The sequence below is a fragment of the Chinchilla lanigera genome, unplaced genomic scaffold (assembly GCF_000276665.1).
Source record: "Chinchilla lanigera isolate Chin_1 unplaced genomic scaffold, ChiLan1.0 scaffold00096, whole genome shotgun sequence".
Classification (NCBI taxonomy): domain Eukaryota; kingdom Metazoa; phylum Chordata; class Mammalia; order Rodentia; family Chinchillidae; genus Chinchilla; species Chinchilla lanigera.
In genome coordinates this window covers 3,955,566-3,981,447 of record NW_004955497.1, presented here as the reverse complement: position 1 = coordinate 3,981,447, position 25,882 = coordinate 3,955,566, and the positions used below count along the sequence as shown (strand labels likewise).

The 25,882-nt window shown below is 46.9% G+C and overlaps 1 protein-coding gene across 1 annotated transcript in view; it reads right to left on the bottom strand.

Annotated features, from left to right (window-relative positions):
• The window catches only part of Tnfrsf19 (tumor necrosis factor receptor superfamily, member 19), a gene marked incomplete at its 5' end in the record, with an annotated part of 77,360 nt that overhangs the window by 41,031 nt on the left and 10,447 nt on the right, over nucleotides 1-25,882 (bottom strand). Inside the window, 2 exon segments of the mRNA XM_013505499.1 lie at nucleotides 5,303-5,388; nucleotides 16,684-16,862. Of these exon segments, the coding sequence (XP_013360953.1) occupies nucleotides 5,303-5,388; nucleotides 16,684-16,862 (265 nt within the window).

The following is a 25,882-nucleotide window of genomic DNA, read 5'->3' as shown; positions in this document are numbered from 1 at the left end:
CCGGAAGCTCACCTGTGTGACCACAGCATCTGGACAACACCTCAGCAGCCAGGATGCTCCACCTCACAGGGGAAGAAACCTGCCTGGACCTAAAAAATGTCTTCTGCTGCCTTCGGCTGGCTCCTGTCAGCCAGCCCCTCTTTGCCTTTAAATGAAAAGATCCCAGTTCTGGACTCAAAAGCCAACTGCTTGGACTTAACCTCCCAGCAGTTCAAAAACTTGTTTCCGCTGTGAAAAAGCACTTCTGATTAATGACACTCAAGCTGCCTGCTGGAAAGACACAAAAGATTTTTGTGTCTTTTCAGGATTTTGCTTACCCGAGTCCTTCCTTCCCTGCCCCTTGATAGCTGTGGGTTTTTTTTTGCCTTAAACTCTATGGATGGTTGCCCCAGGAAAATAAAACAATCAATCAAACACTTGATCAAAATTTGATGAGCATCCAAGGCACACTGGACATTCTCCTACATCAGATTAACTTGCTCACTGCCTTGCCAGAGCAATATTACAGAACAGACAGGGTAGAAATTCCATTTGGGCCTTGTCTCAGAAGACCACACGTAACATGCCCAGCAGAGATTTGCTGGGGAAACTAAAAGAGGAAGAAACGTAACAGAAAATGACCCCCCAGCCAGTATACTTGTGTTTGTTAGTTGCCCAGGTAACAGTGCCTCTTCCAGTTCCGGGGCTTCTGTCTCTTAGAAATGACAGCTCATTGTGATGCACAGCTGGTCACTGTGATGCACACTGTACAAACCAACCCCCAATTGACAAGCCACTCTGCCTCTGTACTTCCTGCTTGCTTATCCAATATAAGGCCTAGACCAGCAGAGACCAGGGCCTGATATTCTGGGAGTGATCCCGATTGGTGCCCATTGATGTAAAATAAATCTGCCTCCAAATCCTGGGTGTCCTTTTGGTGTCTCTGCTTCCCACTGCAACACTGCTTAAGTGTGGAACAAGGGTGGCCCCTTGGGCAGTTGAGTTTTCAACCTCATATTTTCTATTAGGTTGGTACTTGGTGTGCTTCAAATTAGATAAATAAAAGAGAATGTCCTTTCGTTAAAGTAATACTTGTGTTATTAACACATAGGAGGCCACCCCTTGAAGATCTGCTTGCAGAAGCCACACACTCTGGGAGTAACCTACGCATGTCCTAGGGAAGCCTCTGAGGTGGCCCGGCCCTCCCTGCAGCAGAGGCCACATGAGAGGCAAATCCATGTCGTGCTTTGACTGACAACTTTAGCTGGGCTGTTGGTATCTCAGGAAACCCATTATTTTCTCAGCCTACCCTCTGCCTCTGTAATGTGAACACCAAACCCTAGCACTCTTCAAGTTTCTGAGTTCCTCCACAACTGTCTCCCTCCAGGCGCCTCTGAGCTCACAGGTGCAGAACCCTGTGTTCCCATCCCAGAAGAAGCAGCCCCGTTTCTTCCTCTGCCCACCTTCCTGCCCTCTGGCTGCAGTTAGGAACGCTCCCTCCCTCCCTCTCAGGCCAACCCGAACCTGTGCTTGGAGCTTTCTCCAAGCACCTGAACGCACGTTTATCTCATTACAATGGTCAGTCTCTCTCAACTGCAACCTCCCCCCAAATCTGCAAGTGCACAGATACGTCTCTCAACCAAGAGATCAAAGGCATCACAGCCCGCAGAGCCGATTCTCGTGTGGTGCAGGCTCTTTACGCCACAGTGATCCAGCACGCTGTGCTGCTTAGTGACGAGGCAGCACCCGGGTTTGTCTAAGTACACCGTGATGTCTGCAGAACAACTCAATCACCGAATGACACACTTCCCAGAACAGGTCCCTGTTGTGAAGTGACACACGACTATAAAACAAGGACGTCCTCTGTTCCCTACACAACTCCCTCCATCCATCATGGTGGTGCTTTTTCACATGCAGACACCGGGCTGACTTGTGTCTGGCTGCTGTCTCCACTCCTCCCCCAACCACAGCTCCTCATTCTAGCGTGGTCTGGCTTCCACTCCCACCAACATGTCATGTCACCACAGAGCCGCAGGGTGCCAGGATCAAAGGATGTGTCCACTGTGGAAGGACTTGGCCTGTGCCCAGCATGAGAAGCTGCGGGACCTGCTTCGCCCCTCCTCCCCCTGGCCCTGTTCACTCCCCCGCTCGGGAGTACCCTCCTCCTGCTGACCCTGCAGGTCACAGCTCTGCAGCCACTGGCCGGGAAAGCCACCCCTGGCCATCACGTCTCCACTCACAGCACTCTTTCAGCACTGTGGGGCCCGCCAGGCATGGAACCGACCCCTGACACATTGTGCATCGGTGTCTGGAGTCTGCACATGCTCCTTAATTCAGAACTGACGTGACAACTCCCTCACCAACTGTGAGCCGCAAGAGGACAGCACTGGGCCCTCTCTGTACTCCATATATGCCCAGCACTCGGTGGGCACCGGGAGCAGTCACTGCACTGCTCAACCTCAGAGACATATTCTGAGAAATGCGTTGTTAGGTGACTTTGTGGCAGTGCAGACATCAGAGTATCCTACAAGGCTAGGCCGAGCGGCAGGGCCTCCTGCGCCCCGGCTACAAACTGCAACATGAGACTGACCTGAATAGTGCAGGCAACTGTAATGCACTGGGAACTATCCACGTGTCTAAATACTGAAAAGGTGCCGTAAAACATGATCAGGCTGCAGGAATGTTTCAGTTCCACTGGAATCCTACAGGAGCATTGCTGTATGCAGGCTCTGCCATACAGTGAAATGTCCTACGACATGACTGTACTTTGGACCTTACTTCCCTGGCCTCCGGTCCAATTTGCCCTGAGGAAGAACAGGTGAGTTCTAAACAGAGCAGCCCAAGGGGCGCATAAAGGGCAGATGAAGCATCTCGCTGAGCACAGAGCCCGGGCACGCAGGGCCCCGCTGCAGGGCAGCCCCGGCCCTCCAGAGGAACCCAGGAGGGCTACTCCCACTACGAAAAATCGGGCTACCCAGGAGCGGGCCACTCCCGCTCCTAAAAGACACTTCAAACACACACACCGTTATTTAAGAAAGTGCGAGAGGCGTCCTTCCTGATAGCAAGATTCTCAGCGGGACAGAACTCCTCAGGGGAAACCACTGAGAAGCAGCTCTTTGTGGATGAACTGAAAAGCCCGAAGTAGAAGAAATGAAAACAGAAGTAGTCTTGCATAATTTCCTCCAAAGGCTTCAAGATCTCCTTTGAGGAGATTAGCTGTGTTCTGGAATTTTTCCCAAGAATGGAGCCAAAGGCAGCAAACTTTCTCTAACAGATAAGGAGCAGCGCTCGCTTGAGACCACCAGACTTCCTGCTTTATGATCTGAAAGGCTACTAGCTGTGCAGGCTGCATTTTTTTAACTTGACAGTTCAGATTTCTTTGCTTCTTAAAAAGTTTCACACATGAGTATGTATGGGTATACACACATGTATGTTAAATAAATTAGATTTCTTTTCAAAAATTTAACTAAGGACTTTCACAAAACATGGGAAGTTGCACGGGAGACCTATATTCAAAGGCACATTTGTGATGTCTAGGTTTAACCAGACCCTGAAGGCAAGACATTCCAAAGCCTCAGACTTTTGACTCAAGTATATTAAATTTAAGCTCAATAAATTAAAGGGCGGAAAACCCTTATAGTACTTTACAAGCGTATACTGGGCAATACTGATTTACTAAGTCTCTCCATGGTGGCTTGGAATGAATTGCATAATCTTAACTTTTTTTCCAAACAATGGCTGAGCTGACCCCCGGTAAGACAAGGTCACTGCATTTTAGTTGGCAAGAGTCGTCTTTTTAGGGTGTGTGCAGCTGCAGAAAGCTGATCTTTCCATCTTTCTATATGGTAGATTATTAGAGTTTAGGTAAATTATTAAATCAAGCAAACCAAGAGGAAGTCACCTTGCAGGACTTAGCAGATAGTTTGGTTATTTGCAGTGAGACAGTGGAGTGTGCAGAAGGAACACCGCACTTGGTGTTAGGCAGCCTTGCCCTTGAGTACCCGCGGCTATCTGTCAGCCAGCAAAGCGGTGTTACTAAAGCCCTGGACCAGCGTTCTCATGGACAAGTCTGGGCTGATACAGGATTACTGAGAGAAGTCAGTCAAACAAATCAGTACAGCAGATGTTTCGAGACGCACCTAACAGGCATCCAATGCTTCCCTTTGTTAACTGCGACCAATTATTTGGTGCATGCTTACATATTATGAAAATAAGGATAAATATACATTTTCCATAAAAGTTAGGAAAAACCTTCCAATTCTTTTGCTTTCCATCATTTCAAATGAAGAATATAATACATTTCAGTAAAGGACATAGTAATATGGGCTGCAAAATTCCACGGCATCCTTAGAAAGAGATGCAGTATAATACTGCAACTGTCAATATCTTTGGAGAGAACCTTTGTTACAGAACAAAGCAAGAGGACAGAGCCCATGTATTGGGGGTTGTATCAAAACGACGCTTACTGGAAAGGCTGCAGCAACCTACGCATGGGATAGAGCAAGCTATGCTCCACTGTGCTCCCCCACGCCCCCATCTGGACCCACCATCTCCCCGAGCTGTGAAACCCAGGTGCCCAACGCCCTGGACCCTCAGGGGAGCCCCCCCCCCGGCTGACCGCTTCCCCTCCCACCATCTGTGGGCTTTCACTGCCCATGTTTCTACTCAGGCTTAAGAGGGGTGAGCAACCACTTTTCTTCCTGTTCAAAATCCATGCAGGTGGATAATCTGTAACAAATACCTTTTATATCTAAGGAACATGCAGGGTCAAGAGGATTAACTAGTGTTAATACGTCCACCATCAATACACAGCCCACAAAAGCCCTTTCTTCCCATTTAGTTGTTCAAGTGGAGAAATGAAGGCATGGATGATGGGAACTAGGGTTCCATCTATGACACCTTAATGAGGGCAGGGATTCACCCAGAGAAACTGGAAAGGCAGACAGCACCCCACGATCCTGTCTGGGGGCTGGGGAGGAAACCGAGAACTCACGGACAGCCACGGAGCCACGCACACCAGGATCTGGACCACTAGCTGACTGGAGCTGCCGCAGAATGTATCTAGAATGGACGCTACGGGTGGAACGGCAGATGGCAGTAGCAAAGGGTGCACGTTTTACGGGGAGACGCAAACCGACGAGAAGTTGGCTGCCCGAGGCACATGACAAAGGGCTTTCTGTCCCATGAGGGCTTGATGAAGAATACACACCGTGAGCCCCACAGTAGAGGCTGGTTTTGTTCCATTTGCAGCTAAAGAAAGGCTTAAGAGAAAAATGTAAAGGCCCGCTGCCCCCTCTGCTATACTGGCTGTGCATTCACTCACAGTGCGGCTCGTAGGGAGGAGGCGGGTCTCCGCAGGGCACACACTCCATGTCTTGAAAACCGACCAGTTTAGTCTTCCTGTAAAATCTAGAAGAGGAAGGAGAACAATGCTGGTTAGCTGCCATCCAAGCTTAACAGGGTCAGCAAGTGCGTTCTTCATCACAAATCACCGGCGATCTCCATCACAATTCTACGTTTGAACAGAAGTGCCCAAAGGCTTACGTGTAACTGCCTCGGACAGGCACGACCTTGGAGAGCCTTTCTGGCAGGCAGAGAACACTTCAAAAATATCACTTCCACCACACGTAACCGCAGAGCCTGATCAGTCCACCCTTTAACTACAGTGGGGTGGGGTGCTCGGGAGGGGCCCATGTGGAACGCGGGGTTCTATGTCTTTGGTGATTCTCTTGTAATTTAAACTACAAAGCACCTTATAGATAAACTGCTATGTTTTTACATTTGAGATGTAGAGGACAAAAAAGGTAAGCAAACCATAAAAGCAATCTTGACATTTGATTTTCCTTCTAGTAAGACAAGAAACCCAGGAGCCAGAGAAGGCAGTGACAGCTTTGACAAAAGGAATTATACATCTATCTCGAGGGCAAAAATAAGGCATCATTAGCATAGTGAATGGGCAACCAAAATTCGAAGAAATTATTCCAGTTATAACTTAAGTCCGCGTACTTCACCGTGTGTAACGTGAGTCTGTAGGGGAAGACAAAAGTCATTACGGCAGAAGTGAGTGTTACCACTCAAAACAGGCAAAGCATATTCAATCCCCAAAGAAGAACACTTTGCAATTATAAAATTTCGTAATTAAAATGGCTGATGGAAGTCTTAAGAACAATATTAAAATGCTTAGCTTCACTGCTAATCAAGTAAATGCAAGCTGAACAGAAAATGTATCATTTTACTTAGAGAACTGGAAAAGGGTTGACATAAGCAGAGGCGGAAGTTAAATGGCCAGTTTGAAGAAGGCAACTCAGCAATGTCATCAGAGCTCCATCAGATACTTTACACTCTTCATCTACTACTTTCACCTCTAGAAATTTATCCTAAAGAAATAACCACCGGAGTGAAGCTGAATGTGTATGAATACAATCTCAGCACCGTTTGTAACAATGAAGACACACCGCCAAGGAAGACGCGGTCCCAGTGTCTAACAGTAGAAATAACCAACCAGGTAGCTTCAAGACAATGGAGCGCAGCTGGCCCTCAGAAATGATGTTTGGATCTACCATACACAGTGTTTTAAATTCATGAAATACCACTGAGTGAAAGAAAAAGAGAGTACACATATGATTCTGTTTTGCACGAACACCAAGTTTCATAGAGAGTCAATTTATTTACCAATGCATATGAAGATATTTATGTATATACTTGCGACGGAAAAAGTTTGATCGTACTACACGCAGTATTAACGCTGGCTAGGTGGTGGGGATTCAAGTGATTTTCTTTTTCCTCCAAGTCTGTAACTTCTGGAGAGCTGAGACTGGAGAGGAGGACTGAGCCTAGGTTGGGTGGGAAGGTGGGGGAGACACCTGAACAGGTGGATCTTGATGCTGGGCAACCAGGGCCAGGCCCATGTCCTCCCAACGGCAGCTGCCCCGGAGGTACCATCCTGCGCACCACCTCCTGTCAGTCCAGCCTTTCCTCCTGGCCCCTAGACCCCGCCCCCCAGGAGCTTCTCCTCTTGAGGGCCCTCTTCTGTGCCTCGGCCAGGGCATCTGGGACATCAACCTTCAGGTCCCTGTCCTCCTCCCCAGCCACCACCCGGGTGCCCCGGCACGCTTCCTGTGAACCTGGTGGGCTTAGGGATGATGATGGACAAGATGCAGAAGAAAATGAAGATATCTCACAGAAAGATGCAGCAACAGCCCGAGCACGGCAAGCACTCCTCCTCTTCCCGCAGTAACTCTGAACACAGGGCCTGGGCTCTCCCCTCCGGTCTCACCAGTCCTGCTCTTGTATCTAGCGTCAGCTGCTGGGCTGTACAGGGAAAATTAACACTCGTGCCCCCAACCCGCCCTTTCCTGAGCCTCATGCTGCTGTTCAGCCCCGACTGGCCGTGGGAGGCGAGAAAGGATTACTGTAGTGTCTATCTGGCTGATGAGCTGTGACTGCCTTTTTCGAAGGTGATCTGTTCTTTAGCTCAATATACTATCTTAGGTCCTACTCGGTCTCCCCATCTCAGTCCAAATAAAGCTATTTCTGCTGGTCAAATAGGTGCACCTATAATTGCCAGAGACAATGATCTTTTGAAAACAGACAATTTACTAGCAAATCAGCGTAATTTATGGTTGAAGCAAAATTTTCATTTGAAACTATTTCAAATGCCCAGATACATTTAGTAATGGCTCAACCTATTTTCATTTGACCCTGAAAAATCTGTCCAAATGATGTATGACACAGTGACTTTCCATCAGACTTTGAAAAGAATTATTCTTTTGCAATTTATAAAGTAAAAGAAAAAAGGACAAAATTGGAGGACTCACACTTCCTGCTTTTAAAGCACACTGCAAAACTACAACCGTCCAGCCGTGGTGGCGCATGCCTGTAATCCCAGCATTCAGGAAGAGGCTGAGGCAGAAGGACTGCTGCAAGTTCGAGGCCAGCCTGGGCTAGAAAATGAGTTCAAGACCAGGCTGAACTGCATAGCGAGACCCTGTCTCAAAAGGAAAAAAAAAAGCTACAACAGTCAAAACGGTGTGGTTCTGGAATACAGACAGAGGGGCAGGCCAACGGAATACGAAAGCCTAGACGTAAAGCCCGGCATGCGTGGTCAGTGATCTGTGACAACGTGCCAAGAGCACCGGCTGAGGAAGGCACAGTCTCTTTACAAAAGTAGTGCTGGGAAAAGCCGCAAGCAAAAGGGTGAAGGAAAACCCTTACGGCATATACAAAGACCAACACAGTGAATCACAAACCCGAAAGTAAGATCTAAAACTATCGAACTTTGAGAAGAAAACACGGGGGAATCTGGCGTCTCTGGATTTGGCAATAGTATTTTTGCCATGACATCAAAAGTACAGGCAACAATGCAAAAATTTACCACATGAGACTACATTAGACTTTAAAACTTCTGTGCATCAGAGGACAATTCAACAGAGTGAAGACAAGCTACGAAATGGGAGAAAGTATTTGTAAATCACATACCTGATAAAAGGTTAGCACCCCAAATCTGTAAAGATCTATCGTTCAACAACATAGATCAAACAACTTGATTACAAAATGGGCGAAGGACTTACATGGACATTTCTGCAAAGATGATATCCACGTGGGCAGTAAGTGTATGACAACAGACAACGTAACTAACCATCAGGGAACTCTAAATCGAAACCACCCTGAGATACATCACTGTGCAACCATTAGGATGGCTGCTATGGGGCTGGGGATTTAGCTCAGCGGCACAGCACCTGCCTGGCAAGCGCGAGGTCATGAGTTCGATTCCCGGTACCAGAAAAAAACCCAGAAAAGAAAAAGAGGATGGCTGCTATCAGAAAGCAAAGCAAAATAACAGTGAGAACTAAGGAAATGAATGTTGAAGAGGGCGCAGGGACTGGAATTACATACATAGTGGCTGGGATTAGCTACTATGGAAAACATGACGTTCCCTCAACATTAAAAATAAACTATCATATAATTCAGCAAGCCCACCTCTGGGTATACACAGAAAAAATCCACAGCAGGATCTTGGAGCGGTATTTACACTCTCCAGTTCCTTACAGCTCTATTCACAATAGTCAAGAGATGAAAGGAACCTAAATGTCCCCTGACAGCTAAGTGCTTAAACAGAATGTGGTAGACAGGTTAAGGAATATTACTAAACTTTACAAAGGAAGTTACCCTATCACAGAATAAACATGGATGAACCTTGAGGACATTACACTAAGTGGAATAAGCCAGCCACCAATGGACAGATGTTGTACAATTCCATCTATCTGTGGTGTTCAGAGGATCCAATTCATACAAGGAGAGGCTGGCAGAAAGCAGCAGCAGAACCTGTTTAGGAGTATATGGCTGGGGTTTGGGGAGGTGAAACACTGCGAGGTCTGCTTCACAATGACGTGAATGTATTTAACACTACTGAAGCATATGCTTAAGAATGGTCCACCTGGTGAATTTTACATATTTTTAACCACAATGAAAAATGCATATAAAACTTTAAAGTAAAAGTAACAGGACAATATGCCTTGGCAAGCCTGTAACATCTGCAGATGATTATTTTTTATCCTTTCAGCCAGAAAACTTACAAATTATAATTGATAAAATATTGGTAAAGTCTCTAAGTGTTTTTTATACATAGAAACTCATTTTACATAAAACAGTGAAAAATATAATGTTGATCCTTTTCAACAGCAAGACTGAGGATATAGAAATACATCCTATAAAACTTTTTAAAGTGCTAGAGAAATGTGAGGTGTTAGAAATCAAATTTAAATTTACTATTTTAAGATAATGAATTTAACCTGCAGTGAAATAATTTTGGGGTCTGCATTTTCCCTAATAAACAAAAAACATGTTTATTAACATATAAGATGAGTTTGAGGAAAACATGTTTATTAACATATAAGATGAGTTTGAGGACCCTCACACGAATGAGGCTAGAAGACAAGCACGTCAGGCCACATTTTGAAAAACCATTAAATACTCCGTGAAAAGGCTGAGTGAGCACAACTCCCAGAGTTCCACGCAGCTCCTGGGCACAGAGACAGGGCTGTGTGCGGTGACTCTCAAAGCGGCATCCGAGGCCGGGTATACACAGCACCTACGACATGGCGGTGGGTATACACAGCACCTACGACATGGCGGGCTGCCTTCTTTACCCCAACGGCTAATGGGCAGAATCTAGGATTTTTTAAAAACTGTTATAGAATTTTCACTTTTCCAACCAGTACAAAGCAAAATTAGAGTCAGAATTATAAAGCACAGGATAAATACTAAGTGCTTATGGTCAAAAGTATTGTTTTTAATTTTTAAAGTTCATACGACATTAGACTCCAACATGAATATGAGTTTCCAGAAAGTAGAACTTTAAAATATGACTTAGAATTAGTCTGTAGGCAAATAAATATACGAAAAAATGTCCAACATCACTGGTCATTTGAGAAGTGCAAATTAAAACAGCACTGAGATTCCATCTCACCCCGGAAAGAATGGCTATTACCAAGAAATCAAGGGCCGGGGATATAGCTCAGCAGCACAAGTGACGTCCTGGGGAGCACAAGGTCCTGAGTTCAATCTCTGGTACCAAAAAAAAAAGAAAGAAATCAATCCATAACAAATGTGGAGGGGCTGTGGGGAAAAAGGAACTCTTCTCCACTGCTAGTGGGAGTGCAGACTGATGAAACCACTTTAGAAATCTGAGTGGAGCTTCCTCAAAAAACTAGGATTGGAAATTTCACTCAACCCAGGTATCACCCTGCTGGGTATTTTACCAACAGAATTAAAAGCATCATGCCATAGTGATATATGTGCACCTATGTTTATAGCAGCACAATTTATAATAGCTAAATCTTAGAAACAACCTAAATGCCCTTCAACTGAGGAATGGATAAAAACGATGTGGTTTTTTTTACAATGGAGTATTACTCAGTCATAAAACAGGATAAACTGGAGACTTTTATAGGTAAATGAATGCAACTCAAGACTATACTCGTAAGTGATATAAACCAGACTCACATATGTAAAGATCGTACTGTCTCCTTTGTGTGAGAAACTGAAAGAATAAATAAGATCCAAAATGTACAATAGATACTGTGATGTGAGAAACTGGGATGGAGAAAAGAAAGGAAAAGCAAAAACATAAACACACACACACACACACACACACACACACACACACACACAAGATAATTCATGAAAAGAAAGGTCTGTGCTAATATTGTTTGGATAATTACATGCTTATATCTCGTACGCTGAGTAACTCATTTAAAGACAACAATATGCAATGTATTAACCATTGTTACTCTCCTATTATCTTGTTTTGAAATTTTTAGTTTTTTCCCTTTAAAATAAAATTAAAAAAAATAACTCTGTAGACTTTAACAACTATTGCACCTCCTCCCCTCCCCTCCTCAGCTCTCCTCCCCTTCTTCCTTCCTTCCCGCTCCCCTCCCCTGCCCTCCCCTCTCCTCCCCTTCCCTCTCTCTTCTTTCTCCTTCTTTTCCTTTCCTCCTCTTCCTCTTATTTCTGATGCGGGGGTTAAGCCCAGGGCCCCTGGAGAGCCAGCACATACTGTGCTACCACCGAGCTCCCCTCACTTCCTCTCTGCTTTGTTCAGACTGCCATGGCTGGGGACACTGGAACATTCACAACGCCATTTCCTGTCCAACTGTGATGTCACAAATCTTAAAAAATGAAATAAAATAAAGGAGGACAGGGACATTATACAAAGTGTCTGGTTAAACTGGTTTCTAAAGCTGAATGTCAAATTTTACTTCTGGCTTTCAGAGAGACAATGTAGAAAGACCAAAGAAACCACAGCCGAGTTTACTTAATCGTTATTGGATGAAAGACAGCACATACGTTCACATCTTATAGATGCAAATTTTTCTGACAGTGTACGTACAGAGAATTTTTGAACTGAACTGAATCCAAGTAACAGCAGTTAGCCTAAGGAGTAGTGTTTGAAAACTGCTATTTTGAGAAACCCTGCTGTTGACCGTTGGTTCCTCAATGAAAGCATTTCTCCCAGGAGATGCCACACGGCAGGCCAGCTCTGGTTCACAGGGACCGCACTTCACGCAGTGCAGGACGCAGGCACGCCATCCTGGGTCTCAGTCACGCGGGCGGATGTTCCGCAGGGCATCTGTGAGTTAAAGATCGCTGGTTTGCTTCTCTGACCCTCTTGGCCTCACAGTGGCTGGTGCACCCTCCTCAGCAATCCACGGCTATGGTGCTTTGTTGGGAACTAAACACATGCCCAGGACAGAAAGAGCCACTGGGGCCGAGCCCAGACCTCACCCGATGGGAGTGCAGGCAGGAGCCCGAGAGAGTGAGAAGCACAGAATTCTTGGGTCTCAGGTGGAATCAGAAGCGTGCTGAAGCTCCCCACTTATAAGCTGGAAAACCCTGGGCAAGGGGTCAATCCACTCTAAGGATCGGTTTCCTCCTTTGCAAAGAGGGATGACAGCCCTTCCTACTTCACGCGGTGGTTCTGACAATTGATTAACTCCTCTGCAGGAAGTGCTTAGCATACAGGAAGTGCTCCAGCGCTCCCTCAGCTAATGGAGCCTTGAGGAGCTGGCAGGGGCCAGCTGTGCGTTCAGGCTGGGTTCCTGTCCCTTAGCAGAGCAGGCGCGGGCATGGTTGTTCCAAATGCCACACTGGGAGGTCAAGCAGAGCTGGCCGGCCCCACCGCAGGGTTGGGCCCTGGGAGGAGCAGGAGCGAGGGGAGGTTGAGAAGGCAGCGAGGGCAGCGCTGCAAAGGACAAGGCTCCCCACCCCAGCCTCTGACCTTAGCATCATTTTCCTGGAAGCAACGGTCATTTTGCTTAATTTCTGCTCCAGTTTTCCCGTGTGCAAAGTGGGTTTCAGTGCTCTGCCTTCTTCACAGAAACAGTCAAGCTGGAAGAGTATTTTTTTGAATGTTCCGTAAAGACCTAGGCCTTGTAACTATCACCTGCCTCGTACACTGACGCCGGCTCAGAAAGGATGTAATTTTAAACTAATCGTATGAACTGTGAAACATCATTCCGATCTCTATTCGTTTACAGCTTTCCTGCATCTAAGTATTTAAGTTAAGAACGAACTAGCCCTGGAGAAAGGAAAGCCTGGCTCAGGGACAAGGACCAGGGAAAGGTGAGGAACTCCGGGGGACCGGCGGTGACCGTGGGCCAGGAAGTCCCTCTGGCAAGCCGAGTCCTTGGCTCTGCCCACCTCAGCGGCGTGTGTCCCGGGGACCACTCTCTCCCGCCCCCGGATGAAGAGCAGACACGCACAGACACGCCGGTCAGAGAACTGTGCAACCGGAGCAACAGAGACGCATCCATGTTCCGGTCGTGTTCCTTGTCTGGGTCTGACAAGGTCAAAACTCTGGGTAGTCACACCTGTGGACAGCTTACTGGTATCTGAGTATGGACCATTATGTTCTGGTTTTTTTCGTAACAGACTCATTGAGATTTCATTACATTCCCCAGTACTACAAAAGAGTCGTGAGGTCACAAGTACGCCTCCCCTCATGCGTAGGACCTGTGAGGGACTGACAGGACCTTTGCTTTGTAGTACTGGGGACTGAAGCCTAGGCCTTCACGCTGCGCTACATCCCTGGCCCTCTACTTTCATTTTTTATGTTGTCATAGGGTCTCACTAAATTGCCCCAGATGGGCTTGAACTTTCAATCCTCCTGCCTCAGCCTCCTTGAGTGGTGGGATTATAGGCATGAGCCACCTTGGCCAGCTCTAATTACCTCTCAAAGCCCTGACATTTACAGTGGCAATGGCTAAATTTTGGAGCAGATAGATTCAAAGCACAGCGGCGTTATTTCGGCTTTTTGGCCGTGTGTATGATGCTGCTACGGGCATCAGTAGCACACACAGCTTTGGTGTGGAGATAGATTTTCAGTTCTACTGATTATATGTCTAAGAGTAGAACTTCTGGGCCACGTGGTAACTCTATACTTAGCTTTTTGAGAAGAAATCCAAGTGTTTCTGATGTGGCCACGCCATTTTACACAGGATTCCTACCAGCCATGTTTGCAGGTTCCCATTTTCGTACCTACACATTACTGTCTGTATTTCTGGCTACGGATCTAAAGGGTGTGAGGTGGCATCTTCCTTTGGTTCTGATTTCGATTTCCTCGATGCGTAATGCTGTTGAACATCTTTTCTTACACTGTTTTGGTCAGCTGTTCATACTTTTTGGAGGAATATCTATTTAAACCCTTATTTTAATTGGATTATTTTGTTTTAAAATTTTATTTTTTGAACTCAAGGCTTTTAAAGGTAAATGGTCACAACTAGAGACCATACTCATAAGTGAAATAAATCAGACCTGAACGTGTAAGCAACGTATTGTCTCACTAGTGTAAGAACCTGAAAGAGTGAATAAAAACTAGGAGGTGTGATAGATGTTGTGAAATGAAAGGAAAATGCTCAAAAGTAAAGGGCAACTGGGGTTGGGAAAGGAGAAGGGAAAGAAGGGGAAATTATGTATGTATGTATATATAGGATGGCTGACATAGTTGTACTACTATCTTCTATTGCTCTACAGAAAGGAACAGTTAATGATTATTTATTTGATCAGTCTTGCATGTCTCTGTTTTTCTGAGAAACCACTTTGAAGATATCAATGTGTAATACAACAACCATTGTTAATTTCCTACAACTTTGTCTGTAACTCTGTTGTTTGTATTGTTCTTATGCTATTTTGTAAATGGATGTCTGTTTGTTAATGTTTTCCTTCTTTAATTTTTAAAATAAATTTAAAAAAATAAAATAAAATTTTATTTTTTGTTTTTTGGTACTGGGAATTGAACTCACAACCTTGTGCTTGCCAGGCAGGTGCTGTTCCCTGGAGTATTTTTATTATTGAGCTCAAAGGGGTTTTCACATATTCTAGGCAAGACAGTCCTTTATCAGATATATGATTTGCCAATATTTTCTTCCTTTCTCTGTGTTGTCCTTTCACTTCTTTGATGGTGCCCTCTAAAACGCACATTTGAACTGCAATAGTGCCCCTACATAGCTGTTTCCTCTTATTGAATTTTTTCTATGTTAGATGCCTACTTCCTGCAGCTCCTTAGGTGCTGTCTCCGCAGAAGGCCTATTTACTCCACCAGGCTACTTTCTGTTCTCACTTCTCAAATCCAGAGCTCTCCCTTCTTCCACTTTCAGCAGGGGTCCTCCTGGGACGTCTGGTCAACCCCCATCTGCGGCATCTAGCAATCCCTGCTCTACAGTGCCTCAGATCACCCTGGGGTTAGACTTTCTGGGCATGACTCCAACCTCCATCAGTGCGAGCTGGGCAGTCTTGCCTGAAACAACCATAAACCTCCCAAAGGCTCAGTTTCTTCATTTTTTAAACTCTGAAATTATAGAAAATAACGACGCACGTACAATACTGGGCCTGACTCATCATAAGCAGTGAATGTGTGCTGCGTCTCCAACACTTCTGTTCATGGCTGTTTCTCACTTCTGCAGCCGGCCTGGCTCTGGAAGTTTCGGTTTCTCTCTTCAGTCTTTGATCACTAAGCTGGGCTCCACACTCTGCCCCTAAGTTCTCAAACTGCTCTGCTTCAGCTCCCCGCTCTCTCCAGCCACGCCCACTCAGTCACCTGGGCTCAGAGGCCGCTCTTCACTCCGCTGCACCCACCAACCGCCTATGCTATCCTCCGCCTCGACCCAGGGATGCTCTGCGGCCTCCCTGCCTTCTCGTCCTACTCCACCCCGCCCGGGGTCCCCCTCCTTTCCACCGTCCCCTCCACACAGGCTAGGGAATAGCCAAGAATGACCCGCTGCACAGACCCAGTTCCGAGGGTAGACCCAGCACAAAAAGCGGCCAACTCCAAACCACGTGCAATAAATGAAAACACAGTGATGCTGGGTTTCATCAAAATTTAAAACTTCTGTTCCTCAGAGGACACCACGAAGCAAGTAAAAGGTCAGCTTATAGAACAGGAGAAGCCAGGCATGGTGGTGCATGCCCGTAATCCCAGCACTTGAGAGGCTGAGGCAGGAGGATTCCTAAACAAACCAAGTTCGTGGGCACCCTGGGGCCCTCCCTCGGTGCTCCCCACCCGCACTGTCCCCCCAGTACCTGCCTAATTGCCTCGACCACCTGGTGTCTTTGCTTAGCCCTCGCCTTTGCAGTCCAGCCTGCCCAGAGCTCCAACTTCACACTGTAACTGTGGGCCTGTCGCCACTTTCTGTTTTCAGGTGTGCTCTTCCACAGCAGTTTGCATCGATCTTTCCTCACTGACTTCTTCCTTACTTGCTAGTGAGTTATTTTTAGAAACCCTGTTAGGATCTGAGCTCCACATGAGATCTCTGCCACTGTATTCGGTGAGCTTTCCCGGGGACCTCGAGCAGTGCCTGGTGAGTATCGGCTGAAGCGGGCAACGGGCGGTGACTGCTGATGAGCGCGGACGTCTTCCTGGGGTCGCTGGCTTTTGCTTCTCTTTCATCGGTTGCCTGTCCGTTCCTTTTCCCTCTACTCCCAATTCTCCTGGGGCTGCGCCTTTGCTAGCACCCTCGTCGCCTGACTTCAGGGGGTGGGTAGCCAGCATGGCACAGGGTGAGCACAGAACGTCTAGGGTGTCTGCTGCGAGGAGAAGTCACAAGTGCTCTGCCGAAGTCTCTGCGTTAGTACCACTGCACGATTAGTTTGAAAGGAAATGAGAAACGTCTCTAAAAACGGGAGGGGAAGGAGTCACCGACTCACCCCGGCAAGCAGTCCCCGCAGACGGCGTCGCTGGTGACGGAGCAGTTGGCCTTCTGGAAGCGGTTCAGCAGCGCGCAGTCCAGGCACGGCTTGCACTTCTGGAAGCCCCAGTCCTCCTTGAACCGGTGCGGCCGACACGTCACACACTGTGCATCCTCCCCGTAGCCGAAGCCACATTCCTGCAGGGATTAATGGTGAGAGAAAGCTATTCAGGCTTTGCTAGCGTGAAAAAGCAAAGACTGCTGGGATAAGACGAAGAGCCGGTCTAATAATGACTGAGCGTCACCCTTCCTCCACACAAAGACGGCCTTTTCAGCAAGTTCAAATGTGTCTTCCACCGCTAATAATCTCTCTTACTGCGGTAAGCATACTTAGTCATCCACTTTATTCAAGAAGCCATGAGTGTGTGAATCAGAAAAGGCCTCCCGGACTCCCACTGTGGCATTATTGTTAGCTTACGGCAGAATTATGGCACTTTCTTCTTTTCTAATTAAGGCAGTCATGTGCACGCTCAGAGGCTGAAGCCAGAGCAACATTCAGATGCTCGTTCACCGATTCAAGGCAGAAAATAAGTGCACGGACTGCGGGGGCGGTACTGTGAGAAAGCAGGGCAGTTGCTAAGAGACCTCCTACGTCTGCACAACAGAGAGCTCCCTGAAATACTGGCGAACTCAGTATCGCCCGAAAGTGGGCAGGTTTTCACGTATTTGTTAAAAGAACGCTAAATTCTTGTTCAGACAGAACTCTCTGGTGCTGATGGTCTCGAGCATCTCCAGATGTGGACAGGGAAACACAGCAGGGTTCTCGGGCACAGGTGAGGGAACTGGCCTTTAACCGGACAATGACCGTCTCTGTGGGTTCAAGATGGACGCACTTACAGCACAGCATGTAACGGGTTTATAATGTAGCCCTAAAAATGGTGTCATGTGTTTAGGATGGCTTAAAAAGTAAGTTATAACACACTTAGAAGTGTGGTCCCACGGATTATAAACACACTAATAATCCTATTCTCATGTTGTTTTTAGTGCAACTATTTCCGCAGGAAAGCCAGTCCTTTGCAGTTGCCTGTTCTGACTGTGTGTACTCTGTAGCCTCACGGTGTGCTAACCCAGTTTTCCTGATGCTTTTGTTAATGGGCTGTGAAAGACTGAAAATTAGAGAATGCACTATGTACGCTATTGAACTGAACTGCTGGGGTTCCTATCAACGCTTATCGACTGTATGAGGATACTGGTTTTTGATTACCTCTTACGGAAAACTTGCCCCCCAATTTGAAAGCTGGAAAATCAGTGGAATAACTATTTCAAAAGAATCTAGAAATAACTTTTAGGTTTTCAGTATATATTTTAAAAACTGTGTACAAACTGAAGTATCTGTGTATGACTTCTCATTACAACAAATAAAAACTCAGTGATGGAGGTTAAGGACACAACATCTCAGTGGCAGAGACCTTGCCTAGCACGTGAGAGCCCTTGTGTCACTCCTTCAGATCCCAGCATCAAAACAAACAGAATTTCAATTATGAAAAAATATCCTAACTTGGGTGGTGTTAACTAGGTGTCAAGGACTTTAAGCACATGACCGCAACAAGCTACGCTCCTTCTCAGTGAGGGCAACACTCACTATGCCCACTGCAGTTTTGGGTGCTGGAGCTTTGGTGAGGGTTTACAACCAGGCTTTATAACCATCGTCCTATAATAATATGAGCCAGGTGCTCGTGCACATGCTTTCCATGGACCCCGGAAGACGTGTCCAGGGTGCATGCTCCTAACCCTGGTTACCTGTGCTTTGTGATATAAACAGACATACATCTAAGAGCTGCAGGAAGAGAACCAGCAAGCCCACCAGTGCGGGCTAGAGGGGGTGCAGGAAGCAGGACTTGCATGGAATCTCCGAGAGCCTCTACACTCTTACCCTGAATGCCAGAATGCAAGTCCCAGCCAGTCCAAAATTCCCATTTTCCTAGAAGATTTATGTATTTTAATTTCTTCATTCATATTTACATTCAAAATCAACAGAGCAGTACTTCCTGGCCAAAAATTAAATCAAAACCCACACAAAGGGTAGTACTGCCTGTACTCAGTAAACTGCTCAGTAAGGGATAATGAGTAATCACTTCGGCCTAGGTATCTTACTAATTAACTCATTCACACTATAGATTAGGGGCGCCTTCTCCTTCCTCTCGGTTGAACTATTCTGCCTGTCTTTCAAAGGCATGTCTAAAAAGCCTCACAAAGATTCCAGGAGAAAAACAGTACAAGGTCACCACCCTCTCAGTGCTGAGCACTCCAGCTACACAAATTCCAAGCCAAAGGCACAGACAGTAGACAGAGAGGGAGGGAGGGAGAGACGGAGAGACAGAGACAGAGAGAGCGCGCTGAAGAATTCACAAATTAGCATTTCTTTAAAATTGTGGTCAGAGATGACCTCTTGGCTGTGAGTAGAATTATGAGGTGTTTTTCATTTTCTTTATAATTCTGTAATAATTTAATTTTTGCAAATGTGACCAATACCCTCATAATCAAGAAAGCGGTGTAGACCCACGTTCAGAAGAACGTCCTTGGACCCGCGCAGTCTCCGCGGGGCCGCGCTCCCGCTTTCCCGCCCTCCCGCCCTGTGCGCGGCCCCCGTGGCTGTGCAGGGACATGTGTGCTTGTGCTCGCGGGGCAGAGCACACAGGGCTTTTCTGGGAGCACAGAAGGCCGCCTCCCGGGAGCAGAGTGCAGGCGCGTGACCTTGAGGCGGGCACGGCATTGTTCCCTGCTAAGCATCCTCGACAAAGCCTGGGCGGGAGCAGAGAGCTTCAAAATCTTGCTTTGATCCAGGCAGCCTGGGTTGTAAGAGACTTGTGTACGGGCTGAAACACTGCAAAGAAGGAACGGAGAAAAGGAAGAGAAATAAAAGACGGGAAAGCAGAGAGAAAGGGAGAAGGGGACACAGGAGAAGAGGAGCAATCCCCTGCAATAATCACGGCTCAAGTTTGTCTCAGGCTAGGTTAATACGGTGTGTGTGTGTGTGTGTGTGTGTGTGTGTGTTTTCCTGTACTGGATCCAAAGGCATATGTGCGTGCACGCTCACTGCGCCACTGTTCGCTAGGTTGTTTTGGAACTCTAATCCTCAGTCTTTTCATCTGTGAGGTGGGTATAACAACAATGCTGCCCTACGGGGTTGTTTTGAAGAAATAGGTAAACATATAAACTCTAACTCAAGTACAGAGTGGGCACTCACTACATAAATTATACCTATAACTGCTATGATTGTGGACTTTCTACAAACTAATGAACAGCTTTCCTGATTCAAGTGGGGGGAGGCTTCCTTCGGGAACGTGGGGATCTCCGGACTCCAGTTTCTTCCGGGTGGGTTACTGAAAGCACACCGGTGTCCAGCTTCAACACTTTCACTGAATACAAAGCAGCTAAGATGAACTGCAATGTTTTGACTAAAAGCACGTTTAAATGGCACACGCGGTGTAACTGAACATAAGCCCCGAATCACCTGCTACACGGTGCTGTCACACAAATACCCGGGACCCCACGTCTACACAGGCTGCTCTGCTGGTTTGTGGCCCCAGCCAGGGCGTCCACACGCACTCCCGGCCCCTGATGAGTCCCGGTCTCCAACAATCCACTTTCTCCCTCCATAGGGAACTAGGTGTGCATCCGACTAGACGCAAACTTACAGTAAGTATCAACAGGAGTTTGATGGCCTCCTTTCTCTGATCCCACAGACATAAACCTAACAATCAACAGTTTGACGTCTTTCTTTTGGAAAAAAAAAAAGAAAGAAAGAAAAACCTTACAGCGCAGGGGAGGGGTGGTTTTGTGCTTACTCTGTGATTCCTCACTGAATCCTGGAGTTTGTGTTGCGTGTGACCCACGTGGGCCGAGGTGCTTTTACCCTCTAGCATGCTTCGTCGTTCATACACTTCATATTTTGTAGGATGAGCATCTCATAAAACTTTTTTGTCCATTTTACACTGGACTAAGTCATCTATGGAAAACAAACAAAACCACACCCTCGGTGCCTCATTTTTGCTGCCTTTATCTGGTATCAACTTCCTATGTCTGCCTAGAGTGTACGTGTTTTGGTGGCAGCAATAGTAATTTTTGCTGAGATGAGCTGAGGAGAGATAAAGCTTGCAATTAGTACTATTCACAAAATAAAACAATTTACTGAGCATGTGTGATACACTCTCTCCTGGGAACTCTTATAGAGATTGCTTATTTGGGAGAACTTTATCTGAAATATATTTTTCTAAAGTGTCTGCCATTTTCAAAAAGATAGAATTAGAAAATCAGTCTAATATTTTTAAGCCTGTAAAAAGAGCTTGCAGTTCATGACAGTCTAAGAGATTAATGAGGTGACCATTCCACACGTTGAATTAACTGGAAACCCTGAATTAACTAGAAGTTCAGAGAGTTCACTTCCAAGGACTTAAATTACAGGACAGTGTCTATGGCAGCACTTTTTGAGGTGATCGTCTTACTTCTAACGCACCATAAACACAGAGATTCTCTAATTCTTTCTAACCCAGGCTGTAAACTAAACAGCACGTATTAAACACCTCCCCATATAAATGTCGGCCTTGATCTTCCTTCATTCAGTAAAAGCGGCTGGTTAGAGTGCCTTGCAGTCTCCCCATTAAGTTCTCGAAGGAAGCGCTAAGAGAAAAGGGGCGGCTATGAGCACACCGCCAAGGGTTGGCCGAGACGGACACAGCGCACACGGCCTCTCTGGCTACAGACCACTTCTTTTCATTTTTCTTTTTAGCAGTTTACATATTGAAAATCAGTACGCACACAAGATTCTTAAAAATTAAATAGCGTCTCTTTCGTCGCCTTCTCTGTTCCCCTCCTGCTCCTCTGCAGAGGCAAACACTGCACCAGGCTGTGGGGTCAGCTGCCAGAAACACCTCGGTGCCCGTGCCGCCGTGTGCATGCTGCGCACCCCTAAAAGCTCTGCCCTGCGGCCTTTTTTATTTTGTCCGCTCCCTGCGCCCGTCGGTGAACACAGTGCTCCCCCGTAGAGGTGCAGCTGAGTTTACTCCCGCTGTCTCCTCACCATTGCCCGAGTGCCGGACCGAGAGCAAATCTGAGTCCACACGGCCGGCCTGCGTTTGCAATGATCCCGCGGTCTAGCTGTTCATCTACTGAAAACAGCTGCGCGTCCTTCCTGCAGCCTTCCCCCAGCACACACAAGTTTGGGTAGAAAGGGGTAATTTCTCCAGGGGTGTCGTTTTTTGGCAGCCGGCAGCCAAGTGGGCGAACAAGCATGGGAATACGCTACGTTTGGGCTCAGTCCTCCCGGCCAAACTCTCAAGGGCTCCTCTGAGCCGCCTGTCTGACGGGTCCCGCCCTCTGCAGTCTGGGTGCTCACAGTCCTGCAAAGCTGATTTAGCCGGAAGCCCCAGCCTCCGCAGCTGGCCGTCCTCCTTGTGTGATCAGGGCCTTCGCCCTCCACAGCTCCCACCAGGTGTCTCGTCCCGCTGGCCTGTCTCGGAGAATACTGTTTCGCCAGGTGAGCTTACGGCAACGGTCCTAAGTTGCTTTACTGTCCAGCGCTGGGTTTTCTTTGGCATCTTCCAGGTTGCATTAGAGTTCACTTCCCATCATTTTATCTGGAGGAATATATGTGGGGGCGGGGAGGCGGGGGCAGAACTGTCCGCCCTGGCCTGGGGCTGGACTTTTAGGCAGCATGGTCTCTCATTAAGAACTACAGTAGAACTGCACCTGGGCTTTAAAATAACCTGATGTCTTCTCCATCCCGTGCCCTGAAGTCTGTCTGCTAACCTGGTGCACACTGGGCCAGCAAGGAAGAAATAATGCCTGCTGGATAAACAAATGGATGCACAAGTATCATTTAAGGCAGTATTTCCTAAAGACTGTTTGGATTTTTAATTCCAAGGAGCAAAAACCTGGAAAAGCTGCAGCAGTGATTTCCCCTGGGTCGGGCCGAACGGTCCTCCTGGCTGTGGGCAGTGGGTGGGTGGGACCTGGGTGGGGTGGGCCGGCAGTCTTCCTTATCTTGGTTCTGGGTCCAGCCGCACTGCTTCTGCCACGGTCGGCGGCAGCAGTAGCCCTGTCACTCCGCCCAAAATTTTGGAGCCACATTTGGTGGCTCTCCAACAGCAAAATGACTCAAAGTCAACAGTGCCCCAATCTCCTCTCTGCTAAAATCCAACACTCGATAAAAACACAGGCCATTCCCAGCAACACATGGAGGAACAGCTCCGCAGATCACAGGGAGGGGGCTCACAGACCCTCAAGCCCCGCAGCCACCACTGGGGCCTCAGCCTAACGTGCTATTTATCAGTACGGTCAGTAAGTCAGTCACCTTGGTTCTTTGAACTTTACAAGTTAAATTCCATCTTTGAACTGGGAAGAAGTTGCTTGTGGAGGAAATCTAGGGTATGTAAACGGAAACGACAAATTAGATTCATGTGGCCAGTGCTTAGAAATCAACGGTATAATTTCCTTTAATAAAACACCACCAAAGTGGTATTTCCCCAACTTTCAGTTTATGAAAATCTGTGGTGGAGGGTTTTTGAGAAGAAAAATGACAAGTGAGAGCTTGTTCGTATCTGCCAAGCATCCCTGGGCTCGATCGGGTATAATTAAACTTAAATAAAGTGAATGCCACCATAATTAAGTGGCAGAAATGAATCTTTTTTATGTTTGCAAATGACATATTTTTGGTGACTTTCTTCATAGGGATGAAAATAGTTTTCAAAAATTAGATACCTTTAAAAATATGAAGTTGGATGTGCACCCTGGAGAAAAAAGCGTGTTGTTTACTCAAGTTAATTTTCTCACATTAACCTAAAGCCATCCCAATAATTGGTTAGAAAAGCTTGCTTTGAAAACCATGCCGGAAGCCTGAAACCTGTTTCAAGTGGTTCATGCAAAAACTAGTTTCCTGATTTACTGCTGCGAGGCGCTCCTGTTAAAAGCACATTGTTGGCATGAACGCCAGCGAGGAGCAGGGCTTGGGGCCGGGTGAGCTCCAGGCAGTAAGAATTAAGTCTAATGTGGCTCCTCGGGGAAAACAAAAATCATCTTCCCCCACATCTCCCAAAGCTAGGGTTATTTTTACGAGTTGAAAAGCAGATCCAAAGCCCAAGTCACACTCTCAACACACGTCTACAGCTTCAAATGCCCAGCGGGCACTGTCTGTGGAGTGAGGGGAACAGTATTTTATACTTCCTGACCCCGAGTGAGGAAAAATATTCTAACTCTCTAACAGTCTAACTTAAAACATTCAATCATTTTTCTTATACACTTTCAAAAGCAAAATCTTGTAGTGCAAGGGAGACAAAGTAAAGGTGGCTCAATGGGACAAAATCCTCCAAACAGACTCCAAATGGCTCCCCAATCTGTGTTGTATTTTTCCAAAAATATAGGAAAGCTAACGATGAAGCTAAACGACTGGAAGGAATGTCCATGAGACAATGGACATGGGACTTTCAGGAGGGGACACCGGAGCTAAGCGATCGGGACACGGCCCGGGTGAGGGGCGTGGAGGGACAGGGACAGATGCGTGTTGGCGTCTGGGGACTGGCGGCCAGGACAGAGGCGTCTGGGCAGAGGGAAAGGGGAGGCACAGTGGCCCACCGGGCAGCGCCCCTTCCATGGGTGTCAAGTCGCTGTGATCTGGATGTTTCTGTCTCAGAAGTTGGTCCTAAGCCAGAGCTTCTGGAGGAAGGACATTATTCTAGAGCTGCATCACCCAGTTCAGTAGCCGTAACCTCACAAAGCTTCCTTTAAATTTAATCTACTAAAATGAAACAAAATTAAACGTCCGGCTTCTCGCTGACACTGTGTAGCCACATTCAAGCGTCAGAGCCGCAGGGTCCAGCGGCTGTCATCTGGGTGGGAGGCACGGCCATCACTGTACACAGCTCCACCAGGCAGCGAGGAGCCAGAGCAGCGTCCAACTGACATGCTCATCACCCCAGGCGGCTCCGCCTCTTCCTGCCCAGCACTCTACTGCGAAGCTCAACAGCAGACAGATCAATTAACTTCCGGGTGTCTGCTTCCCATCCACAAAATGACAGTAATTATGATCCCTATTTGAGACCTGGCGTACAAGGATTCCAGTATTTAATGCACACAGAAGCGCCCGAACTGTCGGCTTGTCTGGGACACACTCCATGAAGAGGAACTGTCTTGGGCTGCATATAAAATATATAATATGATGAATGTATGCAGGTTATAAAGCTTCCTTCATCTTAAAAATATTTTTTATAGTATTAAAAAAATAAGTCAAGTGGCCCACAGCCTGGAGGCTGGACACATTTGCCCGTTGGCTCATTATCATAATAAAAGGTAGCCAATGTCACCTATTTTGGTTGTACGACATGTATCCTGGAATAACGTTAAGGACAGCTGTGCCCGCTCCTTTTATGTTAAAAGATGTCCTTTAGATGGACAGCATCCAGGTTTCACGAAGGGTTCGCATAATCTTTAAAAAGTGGCCACAGGAGGAAAGGATTTCGATCCAAATAAGCCCTGGTACCATCAGACCTGGAGCTGCTACGCACGCTTCTCACTGTGTAGAGTTCTCACTCTACGTTCTCGCTTCTCACCCGTACCTGAAGACACTGACTGCAGCCACGACCACCGCACTCCTGAGCGCACACGGGGCCGAGACGCCACTCCCAGGAGTCCACTCAGTGGCCCCTGCCTGGCAGCCCTGACTGGCCGGCCCAGGAGGCGGAAACCTACTGACAAAGGCGAGTAAGCCCAGGCAGCTCGAGAGAACACAGGACTGAATGCCTTCCAATGAGAACAGTAATTAGGAGTAGCGGAACCACAGGTGGAAGTGTAGCTACGCCTGCTCACCCAGAGCCTTTCCAAGCTTTGGTCTGAAAACACAGACTGTGGTTTACAGCTGGAAGACCTCGTGACCTTAGCATGTGCCATTTTAGACCAAGATATCTGATACAAGGAAACAGAGGGTTTTCAGCCGTGTTCAGTACAGTGAAACAAGTACAGTAATACTGCTAAATGAAGGTTATTTAAAGGCTCTGAAGTCTGCTGAAAATGTACTTTTTTTACCCTTAAGAGAAAGAAAACTTACTTGTTCCTGTCAGTAACTTGATCCAGTTTTTCTACTTTTTCATAACTGGCTTTAAAATTTTTTGTTTACTAAGCTTTCAAAATTTCAAACACGGGGCTGGGGATTTAGCTCAGCGGCAAAG